This window comes from Cygnus atratus, chromosome 3 (assembly GCF_013377495.2).
Source record: "Cygnus atratus isolate AKBS03 ecotype Queensland, Australia chromosome 3, CAtr_DNAZoo_HiC_assembly, whole genome shotgun sequence".
Taxonomy (NCBI): domain Eukaryota; kingdom Metazoa; phylum Chordata; class Aves; order Anseriformes; family Anatidae; genus Cygnus; species Cygnus atratus.
In genome coordinates, this window is record NC_066364.1 from 109,843,774 (window position 1) to 109,861,152 (window position 17,379).

Below are 17,379 nucleotides of genomic sequence, written 5' to 3' on the forward strand. Positions count from 1 at the left end.
TGCAGAAAACTTCTAGACTATCGTACTAGCTTCCATTTTTCCCTTTTATTTTTTTTTTAACTCCTTTTAATGTTAATATATCTTTAGTGTGCCAAACTTTAAACAAGCTGCTGATCATAGTGATCATTACTTCATCAGGTTTAGCTTTCACGCTGGTAACATAATTTTTCCATCCAAGTCATCTCAGTGCCAGTAATTTCATTACCAAAGCAAAGTAAAAAATGTAGCATCAGCTCCTTAAGCTCCACCGAGTGAATACTGTTCTAGTTGTGTTCCTTGGTACTGGAAATAATTCCAAGTCATTAAGTAGGAAAGATTTTTCTAGGCAAGGCTTTTACTATAAGTAAATACAGAAGTCTTCAGCTCACTTTATTTTTCTTTCTGTGAATATCAATCCCCTAACAAAAGCCTTTTACAGTTAGCTTAATTGTACAAAGCTAGCTCAGGTTGTTACAGTCTTGATTCATGAATCTGAATATTATTTCATGCTTTTAGGTTTTAAAAGTAAAATAAATAACCCAGCTTTCTCCAAAAGCAAACATAAGGTATGTCTCAGCCACTGAAAGCTCAACAACTAGTGATGCGTTTTAAATAATGTTGTGGAGAACTTCAGTTGCTTTTCTTCCACAAGTATATATATATTTTTTAGTTGTATCAAACTTGTGAAATTGAAGGTGCATCTTTTTCAACCTTTTTTGCACTTAAGTGCATTATTACTGCTTATCTCAGACATTTCTGATACTGTCCTATTGGTTTATCTTCTGAGAATACAGGAGGACAGCACTTGCAAGTTATGCTACCCCTGAACAGACATTCCTTGTAAAACATGGTCTCTGCTGCTTGTTTGATTCACATGTGTGTGTGTGCATGCGTGCAGAAGACTGAACAAGAGGAAATGAAAAGGATGGACTCCCAGAAGGAGTCAGTGTTTCCATATTCCTCTTGTTCATCTTACCAGTGGTTTGTTTAGATACTCGATTTAATCATTACAGGATAATAAATCACAGGATTTTTTTTTTATATGAGAATTTATTTTTGAATAGTTTGTCGTTCATGTGTAGGGATTCTGTCTCTTAAAACCCCTCCAATAAAAGAAAAAAAAAAGAATCATGGGGTATTTTTATGGTAAATAACTGGCTTTGTATATAATCAGGTCAAAGCATGGATGTATAGATGGCTTTCACTAATAACTCTGTTCTAAAATTGCCCTCTAAATCACATATACACAACTTTTTATGCAAAATGCCTCATCTTCCGTGAAACTAATATTACTTTTCAACTATGCCTTAATGGTTTTATCCAATTAATATGTTTTAGTTAATTTGCAAATCCTTTTTGAGTTACCTAATCTGTACTGTTCAGAATTTAGTAGTAAAACAAATCTCCTTCAGATTGTTAGTACGTATTACAAAAAATATGCCCCTTGCAAAAGTTGAGGCTTGCTCATTCATTTGTCTTTTTAGTATTTAGATGCTAAAGAATCTGTTGTTTGAACTGCTTTGCATTGTTGTAACCTGTACTGACTATAAAATCTGATTTCTGACTTTTCAACTCTAGGAATCTCTACCACCTGTCCAGTTTGACTGGAGTAGCAGTGGCCTTACTAACCCTTTAGATGGTACGTCTCTCCGTAGAGCCTCTAGCACCAGAGCTAGAGATAAGAAAGCTACAAAGTTCAGACAAACATCTATCTGCTGATTTATTTTTTTAAATATATATATACACACACACATACATATATATACATATATAAATATATATAATATTTATTTCTTACTCCTAACTTTGGAAATTCAGGCTTTCTTTCTGATTAACTGTACCTCTACGTGAAATATCATGTCTGAAAAATACCAAGTTAAGTATTATTTTAGAGTCATGCCATATTCTAATGACACAGTGGCAATATTAGCACTTCATTATAAATAACTGCAGGTTATAATGAAACTCTGAATAAATGAACGTTTTAGAGTGACGAGTTATACTTTGTAAAAGTATTTTTCACCAATGAAGTGTCTCTTTAGACATCCTTTGAATGAAAAACTTGTGTATAGTGGCTACTTCAAAGCACAATATTTTAACCACAAACTGTTTGCAAAAGATGTACTTCTTGACCTGGAAGTTTTCAGATTTACAGATAATTTTATATTTCAAAAATGTGACGTCATCTGTTACCACTTTTGCTTACACTCAATAGTAGTTAATTAGAGCTAATTTATTGAAGAGGTAGCTACAAAGTTATTTGTATCTGCAAATGTATATAGTCATCACTTAAAAATGTATATAGTTATCACTTAAAAGACCCTTCACCTAAGTCTATTTTAATAGCAAAGAGTTGTTCCATCACCTCCAGTCTCAGAAATGTAAGTTTATTCAAAGGAAATAAAACAAGTTTTGGAAACTTGTTTGAATGACAGGCTAGAGACCTGTAAAGAAAATTATACCTTTAAGAGGAGCCTGCTAACAATTAATGCGTAAGTTGTTCAAAAGCAGGCTAAAAGAATCTGCATCTCCTACTGCTTTGGTGTTGCCTCATGGTGTTGTTTCAGAACATGTAGGATATAACAGTTTGGATAGTGATATTATGGTGTTGAAGGAAAGCCTGGATGGACTCTCTTGCTGTTGTCTGGTGTCTTATTACTTCAGTCAAATCATCGTGCTTTCTTTTTAACAAGCAACTTCTTTAAAATGTATCTTGGTTTGATTTCTGTTTTAGTACTAAAGGGGAACAGTATAATTTACCAGTGAGGAACTGGATATAAGAGTGGCGTCTGTTACCACGTGTTCACATTGTTTTAAGATAATGATAATCAATTGCTTAAAGCTAATATATGAAACTTCAACGGTGTTTTTTGTTATTCTTTTTTTTTTGGGGGGTGGGGGGGGAGGAAGGGGGATTCTTTGCTATCTGGGGACCTGCTAAGTCTTCATGACGAAATAATGACTTTCCATTTCATTGAGGGGAGAAAAAGCCCACTATATTCTAATTATCAATTGACATATATATTGTTTCCCTTTAATTGATTACATCTTTCTCTCTGGGTCTTGCTGGTTCTCTTTCATTTTTAGATTGAAATAAATATTTCTATTTTGAAGTTACTAGTGTTGATTTCCTTGCTGCATTGTACATGAGGAAATGTGCACTGAATTAAGTTGTTAACATTTTAGAAGGTACAAATTAATACTGTAAGCAATGTTTTCATGTCGATTTTTAAATTGTGTACTGAGTACTAATTATAACTTGCATGTTCAAGTGTGTGTCTTACCCCTTTTTACACATAAACCCCTCCCTTGGCTTACCTTCTATATGGCTGCCTACCAACACGGTCACTGAATTTCAAGCTAGTGGAGGTTCCACTCTTCTGAACCTTGATTTCTTTGGGCCCGTGGATGACAGTAGCTCTAGCAGCACCACCACAATCCCAGGTCAGCAGAGTGTTAAAACCACAACTGTAGTATTATAACAACTTACTAAAAGCATGAGCACATCACTTGACTTTCCTATAAACAAGGAGAAGTTTTACATTGTGTTTCTCTAAGATGTCTTTCTACTGCACTTTTCCTTTAATCTGTATTCTGTATTCTGATGTTTTGTATCAAGTGCGAAGTATTTAAAAGGTACTGTCAGCTTGGTATTGTCATGTTTAAGGAATGGCTCTTTTGCTCTTGCAATTAAGATGTTAAAACACTTTTTTCAGATGGGAGATATTGAAAGTTAACTTTTCTAAGCACTTAACTGAAAAAGCTGCAGATGTGACTATTCCCCCCAAAATAAAAATAAAATAAAATATCAGGCTTATTCCCTCTCTTTTAAATGAGTGTCTCCACATTATACGATTGTGAATGTTATTTGGAAGGTGTGTCAATGTAAAGCTATGGGCCTTAACGTATCACAACCCAGCTGGTATTTTCTTCTACCAGTAGAATGTAAGTTTTTTCTTTGTGTGAATATTAATGATAAGGTGAAAAAAGTGTTTTAACGGCATTCATCATAGAAAATGAGGATAGTTGCATGTTTGGGGGGCGTTAGTTCATGAATGTTAATTATAGAACTAAAGCATTTTATCTGCAACTTTAAAAGGAGATGAAAATACCACTTTCTCCTTTGAAAAAAATGTGAAAGTAATTGAATTCATTTATCATATGGTTTTGACATGCTTTGAGTATTTTGTGGGAGCTTGTGAAAACCTACACTTCGAATAAATTTCTTCAGGAACTTGAGGGAACACTTTGGGGATTTATCCCAGTCCATTGTCTAAGCAGATAAGGCAAATATTCTTTCAATACAATGCCTGGCAGCAGTTGGGAAGCCACGATAATCACTTTCTTCATAAGAATGGTCTCTTTGTATCTTAACTACTTTAATTTAAGAAACCAATTTTTAAAAGATTTGGGGCTTTCCTGTATTTTAAAGAAGTGCTTACAATTAGAGTTGTATCTTTTTGTTGTTTTTAAAAACCTGCTTTTTCAGTTTTGCAATGATCATTGAAGGCAATTTTATGTCATCCCAATACAAATGTGTTTTTTTCCCCAATCTTGAGAAATATCCTTATATAGGTGAAGGATAGCAGATTTGTAATGAAAGCGACAGGTAGCAAATTCAAGATTCTCAAGTCTTAGAGATTCTTTGAGAAGTACGTGAAAATCTATTAACATATTGGCACCAGTGCCCAGTACACGTGCTGCTTGTGCAGTCGGGTACGTTCCTTTATCCTGCTGCTTTTCACACTTGACGTGGTTACTGGAGGGATACTCTGTTAGCCTTTTATTGCACTTCCTTTTTCTTTTTTTTTCTCCTGTTGTTGTTTCATCAAGTACAGGTATCATCACCTTCCCCTCATAACCCCTGTAGTGCCTGTTTTAAGTTTTTGCTTTTCTTTCCTCCTGACTTGTTTCTGGGAAAGTCATTTGTTTCTTGGCTTGCAGCTCATGTGTTTGTGTGTGTGTGTTTAGGAGCTTTGTGTGGGGTTTGGTTGGCTAACTTTCCCTTAATATCTCATTAAGGTTTTGCAGTGCTTTCCTTAGCTATTCTCTGATAATTTGAATAAAATGGAGAATATGCAACTCTTATTTAAAATGGAAAAGGGGAAAAAAAAAAAAGACCAATTGTTAAATCTTTTGGCTTAAAAATAAACCTTTCTATTAGTAGTAGAAGTTTGTTCTTTCCCTGAAGACCTTAGCTTTACTTACTGTAGGTCTATGGTTCATTCTTCTCAGTATGATCTAATCAGTAGCCAAAATAACTTATAAAAATTTACCCTCCACATCATGAACAGGGAGTTACTCATTTCTAGTATGTTCCCACAGATTTACTCTGTTTTATTTTTCATGTTGGTAGCTTAACATAAATGTAGCTGAGTAAAAGGTGTCTAACAGAACAGTAAACTGAGCAGTGACATCACGTTACAATGAAAACGAATTCAGGACCATAAATATGAATATCTGAATGATGTAATTTACAAGGTTGCATTTAATGCCTGTTGCAGAGTTGCACGTCAAAGAACTCCTTGTTTCATTTAGTCTTACAATTTGTACCTTAATGGGATTTCGCGGGCTTCTGCAAGTCAAAGTGTATTTCTTCGAGTCGTCTTCTCCCTGTTTGAAAGTGGATATTTTATGGAATAGTTGGGCGTTTTCCTGTTTCCAAGTTCTGTAAACATCTGACAGTACTTAAAGTCATGGTATACTGGTCTCAGTACAGTACATATTTTGATGTTTTGCATGAAACTGGCTGAAATTTGTTTTGAAAATCTAAAAAATCTAAATCTACTAAATCTACTTAATCTAAATCTACTAAAACGTGTAGGTTGAAAGGAGAGCTGATTAATTTCTAATAAGCTCCATATTAAATGGAGGAAATCCTCCCCTCTGCCCCCACAGCTTAACCAGATTATTTTCTTAATTTTACTTTTTGGTTGACTTAGCTTCTTAACAATGAAGGAGTATTTAACTTTTGCAGAAATAACAAGTGGTCAAGACACTACTTGAGAAGAGCTCATGCAAAGCAATCACAAGGATTATTAGCCTCATCTCTTTGTGTGCACGGTACTACAAATACTGGTTGGAAAAGGAAGGACAGTAAGCACAGGAATTTTTCCAGTTTAGTTACCGCTTCATACCTCAGGAGTACTTCTAAAAATGCCTTGAATCCAAGCAAGTAGACTGAGTACAATCATCAACATACAAGGCTACAAATACTGTTTTTATGCTAGGTAGCTACAGGGGACTGTTGTGTCCAAGTGTTTGCAGAGGTTGTTCTGCAGTGGTGTACAAAATGTTTCTGTGTTGTCCAAACCAGCTGACATCAGCGTTACACTTTTTTAGAATGCAGATGTCTAAAAAAACAAGATGTTTCTGCCCAAATTCTACACTATTTTTGAAAGTTAGTTATAACTGTGGATGATGCATATATGTACACTTCATTTTAAAAACATGAAGCATAAAATAGATGAAAATGTAACTGAAGGAATATCACCAATTTAAAATGCTTATGAGCACCAAAATGTGCTATATTAGTCTTGGTATATTTTAATAATTCTGATTTCTAGACACTTCTTAAAGTGTTTGCTATCTGGAAGTTTTAGAGCTAGTATCCTTACTGAGATACGTATCCCTACTGAGATACGATGCTCGATATTAAAGAGTTAGAATTTCGCCTCTATCTAGGGAGGGCAGGGGTCAGGCAAGTTTCCATTGTTTTCAGAATGACCTCTGCTGATAAAACTTGAGATCGATTTGCAACATATGTAATGTCAGAATTCAGTATCTGACCTAAGACATCTAAAGCTTTGAAATCAAGGCCAAAACCTCCAGATACTTGATGCTTTGTAGATGAATGAGATAGAAAAGGAAGCACAGACGGAAGATTTTGGTAGCATTATAAATATGATTGTGTAACTTTTTTTTAGTGCTATTCTACTTGTATGAACCTCTTGTGAAAAGCAAGATACTACACTTGCTATAACGCATGCCAATGTCGTGTATAATCTCAGAGTTGGCTGCTGTCAACCATCAGCACTCTTTTAATAGAAACAGTTGAGCTGAAGCAATTGAAACAATCCGCTTTAACCAAACTGACCTTTTTACAAGTATTTTGCTCTAAAAGGTAAAATCAAATTATTTGTTTACTCTGAGACCTTGTATGCCAGACTTGATCCAAGGTGTGTGCGCTTTGTAATACAACTAAAAAGCTACTGAAAAGGGTGGGGAGAGAGGACGCTGTTTTAGAAACACGGACGTGTTCTGTCATGTTCTTTTCATGTATCTTGAAACTTTAAATGATTCAGATGTTTACAGAAAACAGTCTCTAGCAAGTTGGTCTGTGGCTAATTATGGCTGTACTTGTCTCCAACGATCACTGATTATCATTTTATACTATAAGGTGTGGATCCTGAGTTGTATGAATTGACAACCTCAAAACTGGAAACTTCCAACGCAAGCAACAGAGTGACCGATGCATTTGCAAGACTCATGTCCACAGTAGAGAAGGCAAGCACGTCCACAAGGTAAATAAAGTTTTGTGCTTTTACCCACCTTCCTATCAAAGGCGAGGCAAAATGAGAGGAATGAGTGTGTGCGCCATTTCAGGTCGGAAGCTCTTAAATGAGCAAAAGGCTTACATTTAAGATGTAACTGAAAGTTGCATGTTACAAATACAAAATTCTTACTACCATAGTTCATATTTTGATCACAAAACTCTAAAGTAAGATGGGAAACGTTTTTTCAGCTGACAGAAAAAAGTCACTTTAAAAGCAGGAGTCAAATACTTGATTGAAAGATAAGATGTTCTGAAGAACAGAACTGATTTCTAAGAATGGAAGGGTAAGCTGAACCTCATAATTCAAACTGTTAGGACTTTGACAGAAGGCACTTGTAGGTCCTCTACATAATTCATAGATGTGGATATAGTTCTAACATCCATCAAAACTTCAGTGACCAAATATCAGATTCATTTTGCTATTGCAAGTTACTTTTTAAGGAGGTAAAATGTAGCTTGTTTAGGATGTCCTTTCTGCTTTGTGGATCTCATGCAAGGTTCTTCTGCATTTTGTTCTATAGGGAGTCTATATAAAAGGCTTTAGTCGTCAAATGTCTTCCTTGAAATCAGACCTGTTGAATTGGGTACAGAATATTCTTTCCCTGTTTATGCTTTTATTCTTTGTGTTTATTTTCTGAACGTTCATCTTAACAGTAGGATTCTGGACTGTCTTAACATGAAATTAGTGGTTGTGCCCATTAAAGAATCGCTGAGCGATTCTCACAGGGTGAAGTGCTCCTATCATTGAGGAAGTACATGCCTATTTTGTAGATATTTATAAATGTAGTTACTTTGCAGCTAATAAACAGTAAGATGTCCTCACTCTGAGCGAGCTTCAGGGTTTATTCTTAACTTAATAGCTAAATAAATGGGTTTCCGTGCATCATAGCGCTTAAAACACACACACAAGAATTGCATCATATGTAGGGATTTGTAATGATTGAAGACAACAGGATTTCTTAAAATAAGTAAAAATAGCTCTTTTAAAGTGTGTTCTTTCATTAAGAAAACTATTGTGTTAGTTTTCTTGCAGTGAAAATGTTCAAAGTGAACACTGAATTAAAAAAAGCTCAACACTCAATGAAATTTCAAGAGAGAACCAGTAGAGGGAACTCCACACCTCGGTGCTGATTTTTTTTCCTCTGCTTTTGGATTGCCTGTTTTTCTATCCATGGAGGATATATGCTTCTGAAGATAAGCTAGTGGGAAAGAAAAGTTAGTTTTACTAGCTAAATAGAAAACTTAGCAACAGTTGAAATAACTTTGTCATGTATTCCAAGTCTAGTTTAAAAGTAACTGCAAATTTGCAGCAGGGCATCCAAACTCCAAATGTATATTTATTATTTTCTTTATCTCCATTCTTAGCTTTCTGCCTCCTTGCTTGCCAGACCTTTAAGATGTCTTAGCTTGCTTTTTCTTTACAAATGAGCAGGGAAGTCTGCTTTGCTTAAATGAATGTTGACCTTCATTTTCTGTATTGTTTTCTTGATGTGTGGGTGGGGATTTTTTGTTTGGTTGTTTTTTTAAATGCTTCCACAGCACACTTGAAACTTTTATTTGCTCTGTTGGAGCTCTTTAGATGTCAAAGTTCTTCCCCACTTCTGGAGAGTATTTTTTAGTGATATGAAGAGTTTCTATATCTCTGCTGTAGGAATATAGCTGCCTGTAGGGAGAGGCTGGAGACCTCAGACTTACCAGTTAAGTTCAGACATGCACACAGATTAGCTGTTTTAAAACAGATCTGATTTTTTTTATATTAAGTTTTTCATCTATTCTGATTTTGTGCTCTATGAAATAAAAGCAGTCTGCTTTTCAGTTTTTCAAGACAGAAACCTTCAAAGAGATAAGGTCTTGTCTCAACAGTATACTAAATATGTTGCAGTGTCTTAGCTTTTTCCTAATAAAATTGTTTTTCTTTTGAAATTATTTGTAATGAACTGAAATCTTTAAAATATGACTGGCTGGGTACAGGCAGCTCAGCAAAGATGACCTGCATGCTGTAGCTTGGAAACAGACTTAACCATTCCTGACAAATGGGCAGGAGAAGATGTGGCCAGTGGCTTAACACCACTTTGATGGCTACTTCAGTTGTGCTAAAACTACCCCATATCTGTCTGTAACTTGTCTGAACTCAGGAGCTTTGAGGGTAGAGTTTAGAGGGAAAGTACCATTATTCAGCTGTAGGAAAGCCATGTGAAGAGTCATCTCAGTTTGAAATACCTCCATCTTTTGCTTGCAAACAGAGGAGGGGAAACTTCCCAGCTCGAATCTGAGACCTTGAAGGTAGCAGTATGGAAAGCCAGTGCTCCAGTGCAGCATTCCACTGACACTCTGCAGCCTTGCCCAATTCTGTAGAATTGGCAGAGATAAAAAGTTTATCTGCTGTCTTTCTGAAGAAAAGCAGAGCACCGATACTGTTCCAAGAACTGGCTGAAACCCTCGTTTAAACTGGAAATACTCCTTGTGGGCAGCGTTGGATGGAGCAGGCTAACTCTTAATTACAGAGTAATTTTTAAAGCGCATTTCTCTAATCACTGTTTCTGTTAGAGCCTGGCCTTTTTGGTGTTACCCTCAAAAACTGTTGCAAACATGAGAGGTCACTGAAGTCCTGAAAGGCTGAATGCTTCAGGAAGGGGTTGGAATGTAAACCAGAACAGTTAGGTGTGAGCGACACATCTACAAAGCATTCCCTATTTCTTGCTAAATCTTCTTCCAGCATCTTTCCTGCCTGTCAGTTTGGCTAATTTCTTGCAGCTTAGTGTTAATGTGCCTTTAAAAAGGAAACATCATGCCAACAGGTAGAAGGACTGGCATAATTGCTTGGGGAAAGGTATTCCCTCTGTTCTATCTTGGGAGGAAATGTAACCTAGTGTAAGAGAAGAGGTGGATGGGGGTAAAGTGTTTTGTAGAAAGTAGTCTTAAAACCTGAAAGAAGTTGATGCAAAACCAGTCTGCAGTGATGATGATGATACTTTGTCTTTTAAGTTTATAGAGAGCTAATGAGTAAGTGTTCAGGGTTGCCCTGGTGATGTTTGCTACTGAAGGTGTTGACTGCTCTGTTATCCAGAAGGGGTACTTGAAGCGTCCAGTTTTATTATTTTTTGGATAAGCCTACCCCTTTCTGTTGAGGAGTGGAGACTTTAGCCAATCTCCTCCTCTCTCTGCACTAAGACGATTTAAAGGAGAAAAAAAAAAAGTTTTGAGCTTTGGCAAGTGGTTGGATCCATAGCTGTGACTTGGTCATAGTTAAATAATGTTTGCTATGTAAGTGTGTTAGCCTGTCCTTCATTGGTACTTTTTGCAGAGCACGTGAAGTAGATAAATTACTGCGAAGGGCCTCCAACCAGGAGGGGAGCATTCAGTAATCGAGCGAGATTCACATCTGACTGTGCTCACTGGCATGCATATTCTGCGGCGATGTTGCAGACACTGGTTAGGACAGCAAGAGCATTGCCCTGTGATAAAGGTCCTCCATATGAACACCAAATAAAGTGCAGTGCTGCCTCTGGGACCCAGCAGTGCCATTTCTCCGCATGACACAGTTGAGCAGAGGAGGAAGAAGCATATAAATAGCAAGGAGTGTGTGAGCTCCATCTTGGTGCCTGATTACAATTGCAGGAACTCCTTTTAATGCAGATCTCTGAGTCAGCCCTCTTCCTTTGGCTTCCTCTGTCAAATACTCCTTTGTTAGCTATAAGTCCTTGATCACCAGGAGTTTGTACCGTAAGAGGCTTGTGGTAAGTGATTACTAATAGTGCACCAGATACTGATAACACAGTGGTGGGTGACAACCACATTTCAACAGCTCAGAGATAGTCCTTCAAGTGCACACAGTGGTGACTGTGAAGCTGTTAGAGAGGGAGGCACATATTGGCTCTCTGCTTCTTCCTTCAGTAAATCCAGCACACAGCTTTGTTTATCCTCCAGAATTTGGTAATGTGCCTAGTCAGTGGCTCATGAAATTCCAGTGCAGCAGAGAAAAGAAAATATTGCTATTCTAGCAAGGGAAAGTCAGATTTAGTATCTATACTGCCTCATCTAGAGATCTTTCATCAAGTGGGGATTTCAAGTAGCAAACAAAACTGATAGCTCAGTGTCAACGCAATGATCACTGATGTCAAGGATGAGTTTAACTCGGCGTTTTTTTGTCCCCCTTAGCCAAGAAATTCTGAGACTGCTGCTGAAGCAAACATGTAGCTCCTTGCTTTTTCCTGGTCTCTCATTAGCTCAGGGAACAAACCTGATGTGTGCTGACGAAAAAGACATATAAATATATGCTGCGTCGTGATTGAAGTGGTGGTTGCCCTCTCATGGGTACAGTTTAAAGTTTATACCTAAGATAAGGTGTAAAAAGAAAATTTCTGAAATGCTGTATGGAAAAGCCGTTTGTTTCTAGCCTTTTGTCTCAGTGTTTTGCCCCATAATGGGAGTGCTTATTTAGCTAGGATTTCTAATGTTATTGCAGGGTGCAGCAGGTGCCTTTTTGGAGCTGGAATAACATTTGATGGAGTATTCGTTTTCTCTAGTAATAGCCAGGATTCTTCAAGATAAAGCACCGAGGAGGCAGGAGAGAGGAACTTCTGTAGCAGTCTGAGCCAGCCTTCATTTTGCTTAGGAAATGTGAGTTTCTTGCATAACAGTGAGAACCAAGCAACGTGGGATTCAGACCTCTGTATTCATTTGTGCTCAGTAATTCTTGTGAATAATGCAAAAGGCAAAGTAAATACCTGTGGTTCCCAAACTGCTGTGTGCATCATTATGGCTACACAACCTCGTTCACTTCAAAGCAAGTTAGCTGCCAACAGTGAACTACCTTCTGATGATGATGAGACCTTGGAGGGGGAAAGGAGCTTGTGGATCATGATGTAGAGTAGTATGGTATATAATCTGAGTGTAGTTGTGTCAGAAATACAGCATAAGTACCCATATTTATTTATTAAAGGAGTAAGTTAGGAACTTCTTAATGTCCTTTCAAAATATTTCAATTTTATATTGAAAGATTAAGCTGAACTTAGGTAGCTTAAAAGAAATGTTTCTATTGTCTTAACCCTAAAATATGAGTCTGGAGTCTGGTTGTTTCTTCAAGTGAATAGTCCCAGAATGGCACACTGGAACTTGCTCCCCACCCTGTGGTAAATTAGCATCTGAACAGAAATTTTTTTTCCTTATTGTAACAATATTCAGGAACGTTTTGCTGACTTCCCGTGTTAACATTTTGTTGTTAGGCAGGTAGGTATTATAACATTAGACTAGCTTCAAATAGCTTACAGAAGTGCTTGTCAGTGGGAGACAAAGTGACAGAACACTGCTTCAATCAGTGATTCTTTCAGTGATCCAAGGGATATCAGGTACTGGATTAATGCACTTTTTTCTTTTCTTCTCAACAGGAAGCCTAAAAAGGAAGAACATCTTAGTGAAGAGGCTGCCAAGGTGATTTCTAGCCTTCCTGACTTAACTTTCATGCATGCCAAGGTGTTGATGTTCCCAGCCACATTAACACCTTCGACAAGCTGCCAAGAAAAGGTAGACTAAAGTGATGTGAATTGGACGTTTTCTATTGATTTTTTTTCCTTCCCTCTGGGGGTCATAAAAAGCAATCTTGCTTTAATTAAAAAAAAAAAATCAAGTTCAGATGATTTGTTGGTAAGCAGCACTAGAAAGGTATACATAGTTATGTATATTTATTTACATACCGGAGTCCTAAATTTATATTAGAGAAAAATGTAAATAATTGGGGGTAAATCTTTTTGAAGATCTATTCTTTTTGTTGTGCTGGGGTGTATACATTTATGTCTTTGTGAAATACACTGGTGGTGTCCTTCTTACAAAACTTTAAAAAGTTTAAAAAAAATCCTAGAAACACATAACGAAGACATCAATTTTCACAATATGTGAAGTCCCCTTTAAAGGTTTTCAGATTGCATTGAGCGTCTTTTTCTTTCCTGCATATATTAAAATACTTTTTGCTGGAAAAAAAAAAAGTTACATTGTGGGTTTTCAGTTATTGTTTTTTAAAACCCAATAATTTCTTTTCTGTTTTAACAAGCTTAAGATGTGTTTTTTCTTTCCTTCTCCCTTCTCCCCTCCCCCTGGTTGATTGGTTGGTTGATCAATTTTTATGTTCTTAAACTTCTATAGTATGGCTCTGTCACTATATAGCCTTTTGAAAGGTATGCTGTCAGTAACTTCTTGTTCCAGTTATGGATCACTGTCTAAACACTTGATTTGGGGGTCATTAGAAGGTCATCTGCTTTTAATCGGTTTGATTTGGAAAAGAAGGACCAAAACTATATGAATGTCTTTACAATGAAATTTATCTGTTAAAAATTTTTATGTTTTGTTGTACCACTATTCCTCTGTTTGATTTTGCACAGTGTAAAATGACATAATCATAGATTGCTATGGTTTTAGGCTGTATATACAGTAAAAACTATGGGTTGTAAATGTTTGGGGAAATTCCTATGGAAAAAAGAGAGCTATGTAGAAGAACCTCTAAAAAGGTCAATGTGCATGCCCAAGGTCTTTTGAGATTTAAGTGTGTAAATTTCCTTTTAGCTTACACAAAATAAAATAATTTAAAAGATATATATGTATATAGTCTGCTATCTTTTTATATGGGATGTATAAATTATTCATATTTCTGTTGACAGCAAAATTGATGCACTGCAGTAACAGTAGAACCTTCTAATCTGTGCCGCGCAGTCTCACAAGACACACCTGTCAGGGTCCTGCAGAAGGAGAAGCAGACTTCTCTTTATTGTCCTGTCTCCTTGAATATGTTATGGTGCAGTCTTCTGGTTTGGCCTCCAACTTACAGGGCACTGTGGCTCAAGACGTGTTCGTGTTTTGGGTTAGAGACTTCTTCAAAGTAACGGGCAATACTGATGCATAAGAAACACGAAGTCAGGTGAGGTGCGAAGGGCCAGTTGGTTTTACGTATTTCTTAGCTAGAATTAAAAAATGTAAATGTAGCAAGTTTCCTAACATGTTAGCTTGCCCTGTAGCTCTTTCAGCAACTTCTCGTCAGAGGATATCCTGGACTATTCAGAGTAGAAAGTCTGCAGGTAAGGCATGGTCTGGGTGCTGACGCTCCTTGAGGGCTCTTTGTGTGGGTATAGACTCTATTGATGTATCCAACCTTCTGTATGTATTCAGCTCTTGAAATGTTCCCTAATCACCACCAGTTCCTCAGCTGACATCTAGTTCTGAGAAATCTCCACTGCATTTCTTACCTTTTCTTTGAGTTCTTTATTGTCTGACAGCCCTTGGGGCAGAAAAGTTAGTCTGAGTTTGATAATAGTGGCTGAGAAGCTGAAAACTTTGTAAGGACCAAAGTTCTTGCAAACTTTTTCCTTCTAGGGAGCCCTCTCCAGTGTCCTCAGGAGGTTAGTGCAGGATGGAGTGCCACCTGTGTGAAAGCAGGAGTGAGTCTCAGTGAGTGGTGGCCACTCAGAGCTTAGAGAGTAGCTCCTTTGCTTGTGATAAAGTTAATTTGTAAGGGCTAAACCAGTTCCTTTGCCCTCCAATTAGTGATGCGGTGTACAATGCTCTTGTATAAAACTACACCCTTTTATAGTTGAAAAGGTTTATGCAAAAGCCAGCCGTCTTACCTCATATCCCCACCCCCCCTCCAAAAAAGGGCATTTGCTTCAGCAAATTTTTATTACAGCACTGACTTCATGCTTGTTTCACCTCGAAATTTGCTTTGCTAATCTCCTGGGTTTTAGCATCGTATTCTCTAGTGCATGCTTATTATATCGTTCAGTTCTGGTGCTCAGCCGCTGTAGGTTAAAATCGGCCCTTTTGTTTTCAGAGCTGCCGTGCGTCCCTCAGAGCCGGAGCAGTGGTGTAGCTGCAGCACTATGGAGCTAGAGCCATTGTTTCCAGGAGAATATGGTTAGGAGCTGACTCATGATCCCTGTCTGGCAGGGAGTGGACTGAAGTATTAAGGAGAGGTGGGGGTGGAAGTGCCAGCTGCAAGTTGATCTTTAGTCTCCTCACAATTGCTTCTAGAGGCAGCTGCCCATTTGTCTTCCTAGTCTCCGAGTGCTGTACTGGTGGTCCGCCGTAACTGGGGGAGGGGGAAGGAATGGCAGGGGGAAGAGGCGATTTCGGTTGTGACTGATGGACCGATCTGACGCTGTGTGAAGCCTGGCACTGCCTAGAGTATGTTTATGGGGTTTTTATATTGTTTTCTGCCAAAAATGAAAAATAAAAAGCTACGTCCCACAGACCTTCCCTCTGCTGAAAGACATCGATCTTCCATCTAAATTCAGCCGTCCGAGATGGATGCTGCTTGCCTGAAAAAAGGTAGTGTTGATTTTTGTCTCCAGTCCCCCTCCTTCCTTGTCGATTATGGGATGGACAGACAAGATGCTTCTGCCTCTCTCCTGTCCTGTAAGGGCGGCTTTGTTCTTACGCAGAAAGTTTTGTCTAGCGGATCCAGCTACGTGGGGGTGCCCTTCCACGCTGTTCCCACTGACGCAGCGTGCTTTATCTGGTTAAATCTTGCCAGCACGTTTATGGGCACGGCGGTAATTGGTCCTTTTTGCAGATACGTGGTGCTGTGCGTTGTCATCGGACGTGTCAGTGAGCATCTCATCCGCTTGAGAAACGGCGTCGTTTAAGAGCGAGGCGCTTCTGTGCTCGTCCAACAGGAGCAGCAAAGGACATTTGGTTGGGATGCAACGGCCAGGGCTGGAACGTGGCCATAAAGCAAAGTCCAAAGCTCCCACTGTGAAGCGAGCCGCGGGAGCCTGAATGACTGCTAAGAAGAGCTGAGCTCTGCTTGTGTTAGCCAAAAGACTGCGCTCTGACACTCGCTGGTTCGGCGCTGACTTATTGGGAGTGCTACCACCTGCTGCAGGTGTTAGCAGTGTCGTGCTTCCCGCAGCACTTGAAATGTTAAGCCCTCCTCAGAATACCATTAGCCTGACAGATTCATTTTGAGAGCCCCAAAATAAAGCTGCCAAGTAACGCGCAGAGATGCCCTCAAATGCAATTAGTGTGCGCAGAAGTTAACCCTTCATCACGTTGGATCGTTGGGCGTAATTTTACGTGGTATCCCTGTGTGACTGCTGGTTTTTTGTTGGACTGCAGGACTGCTGCACTTCAGCTGAACATCCAGTGATTTTTGCAGGATGCGAGGGAGACTTAGCTCTGTGTGTATAAAAGTTGAATCGGCCTAGGCCCGACTGCTTCCCTCCAGGTGCAACTCTTCTGCTCCAGTTCTGCCCTTCTGTATGTATTTCAGCAATCTTCAAACAGGATAGTTGCAAAATACTCTTGAGTATAATTTATGATAGTATACGGCATCTAGTAATTGTGTAGCAGTTTCTAGGAGTGTCTGCTACAAAAGCAGAGGTGTTTTTCATAATCTGGCTTCTGTGCTGAAGAGCACAGATGTTAAAGGCAGCGAGCAGCCTGGTGTGCTCCCTTAGGTGAACCAGGAGCGTGAAAGGAGAGGGGGAGAAGCACCTCATTCAAATTCAGAGGGCTGGAGGCAGGTTGAGGAGGAGCTGGAAGAAAACATAAGGCTTGAGAGAATCTCTGAGTAGGGGAAATCAGAAGGTGAAGCTCGATGTAGGCAGCTGAGATGGCTATAGGAAGAGCAGGTGGTGGAGAAAGCTGGATACAAGCATGAGGAGCAGGGGCATTTGGAGAGGAGAGAAAGCCTGGGATGGATTACAGGCACACACACTGTGCCCACTGGCTGCTTTTCTCCAAAATCTGGAATTGAGCCTCAGAGGCCCAAGTCTCTGTATTACTGCTACACTGCAGAGCAAATGTGTCAAACCCACTGGGTGAGTGTAAGTTACATGCGTTGCAACAGCCTGCTGTTGCTA

The 17,379-nt window shown here is 38.6% G+C and overlaps 1 protein-coding gene across 3 annotated transcripts in view; it reads left to right on the forward strand.

The window, feature by feature from the left end:
- The window catches only part of AFTPH (aftiphilin), a 59,013-nt gene that overhangs the window by 32,798 nt on the left and 8,836 nt on the right, over positions 1-17,379 (forward strand). The window contains exons 7-11 of one of the 3 annotated variants that reach the window (XM_035553082.2): positions 1,558-1,618; positions 3,340-3,423; positions 7,379-7,502; positions 12,922-13,057; positions 14,185-14,556. In XM_035553082.2, coding sequence (XP_035408975.2) covers positions 1,558-1,618; positions 3,340-3,423; positions 7,379-7,502; positions 12,922-13,057; positions 14,185-14,193 — 414 coding nt within the window. In that variant the 3' untranslated portion in view covers positions 14,194-14,556. Of the gene's footprint in view, positions 1-1,557; positions 1,619-3,339; positions 3,424-7,378; positions 7,503-12,921; positions 13,063-14,184; positions 14,557-17,379 lie in introns of those variants that run through there. The other 2 variants (XR_007707936.1, XR_004779696.2) reach the window with 2 other exon arrangements.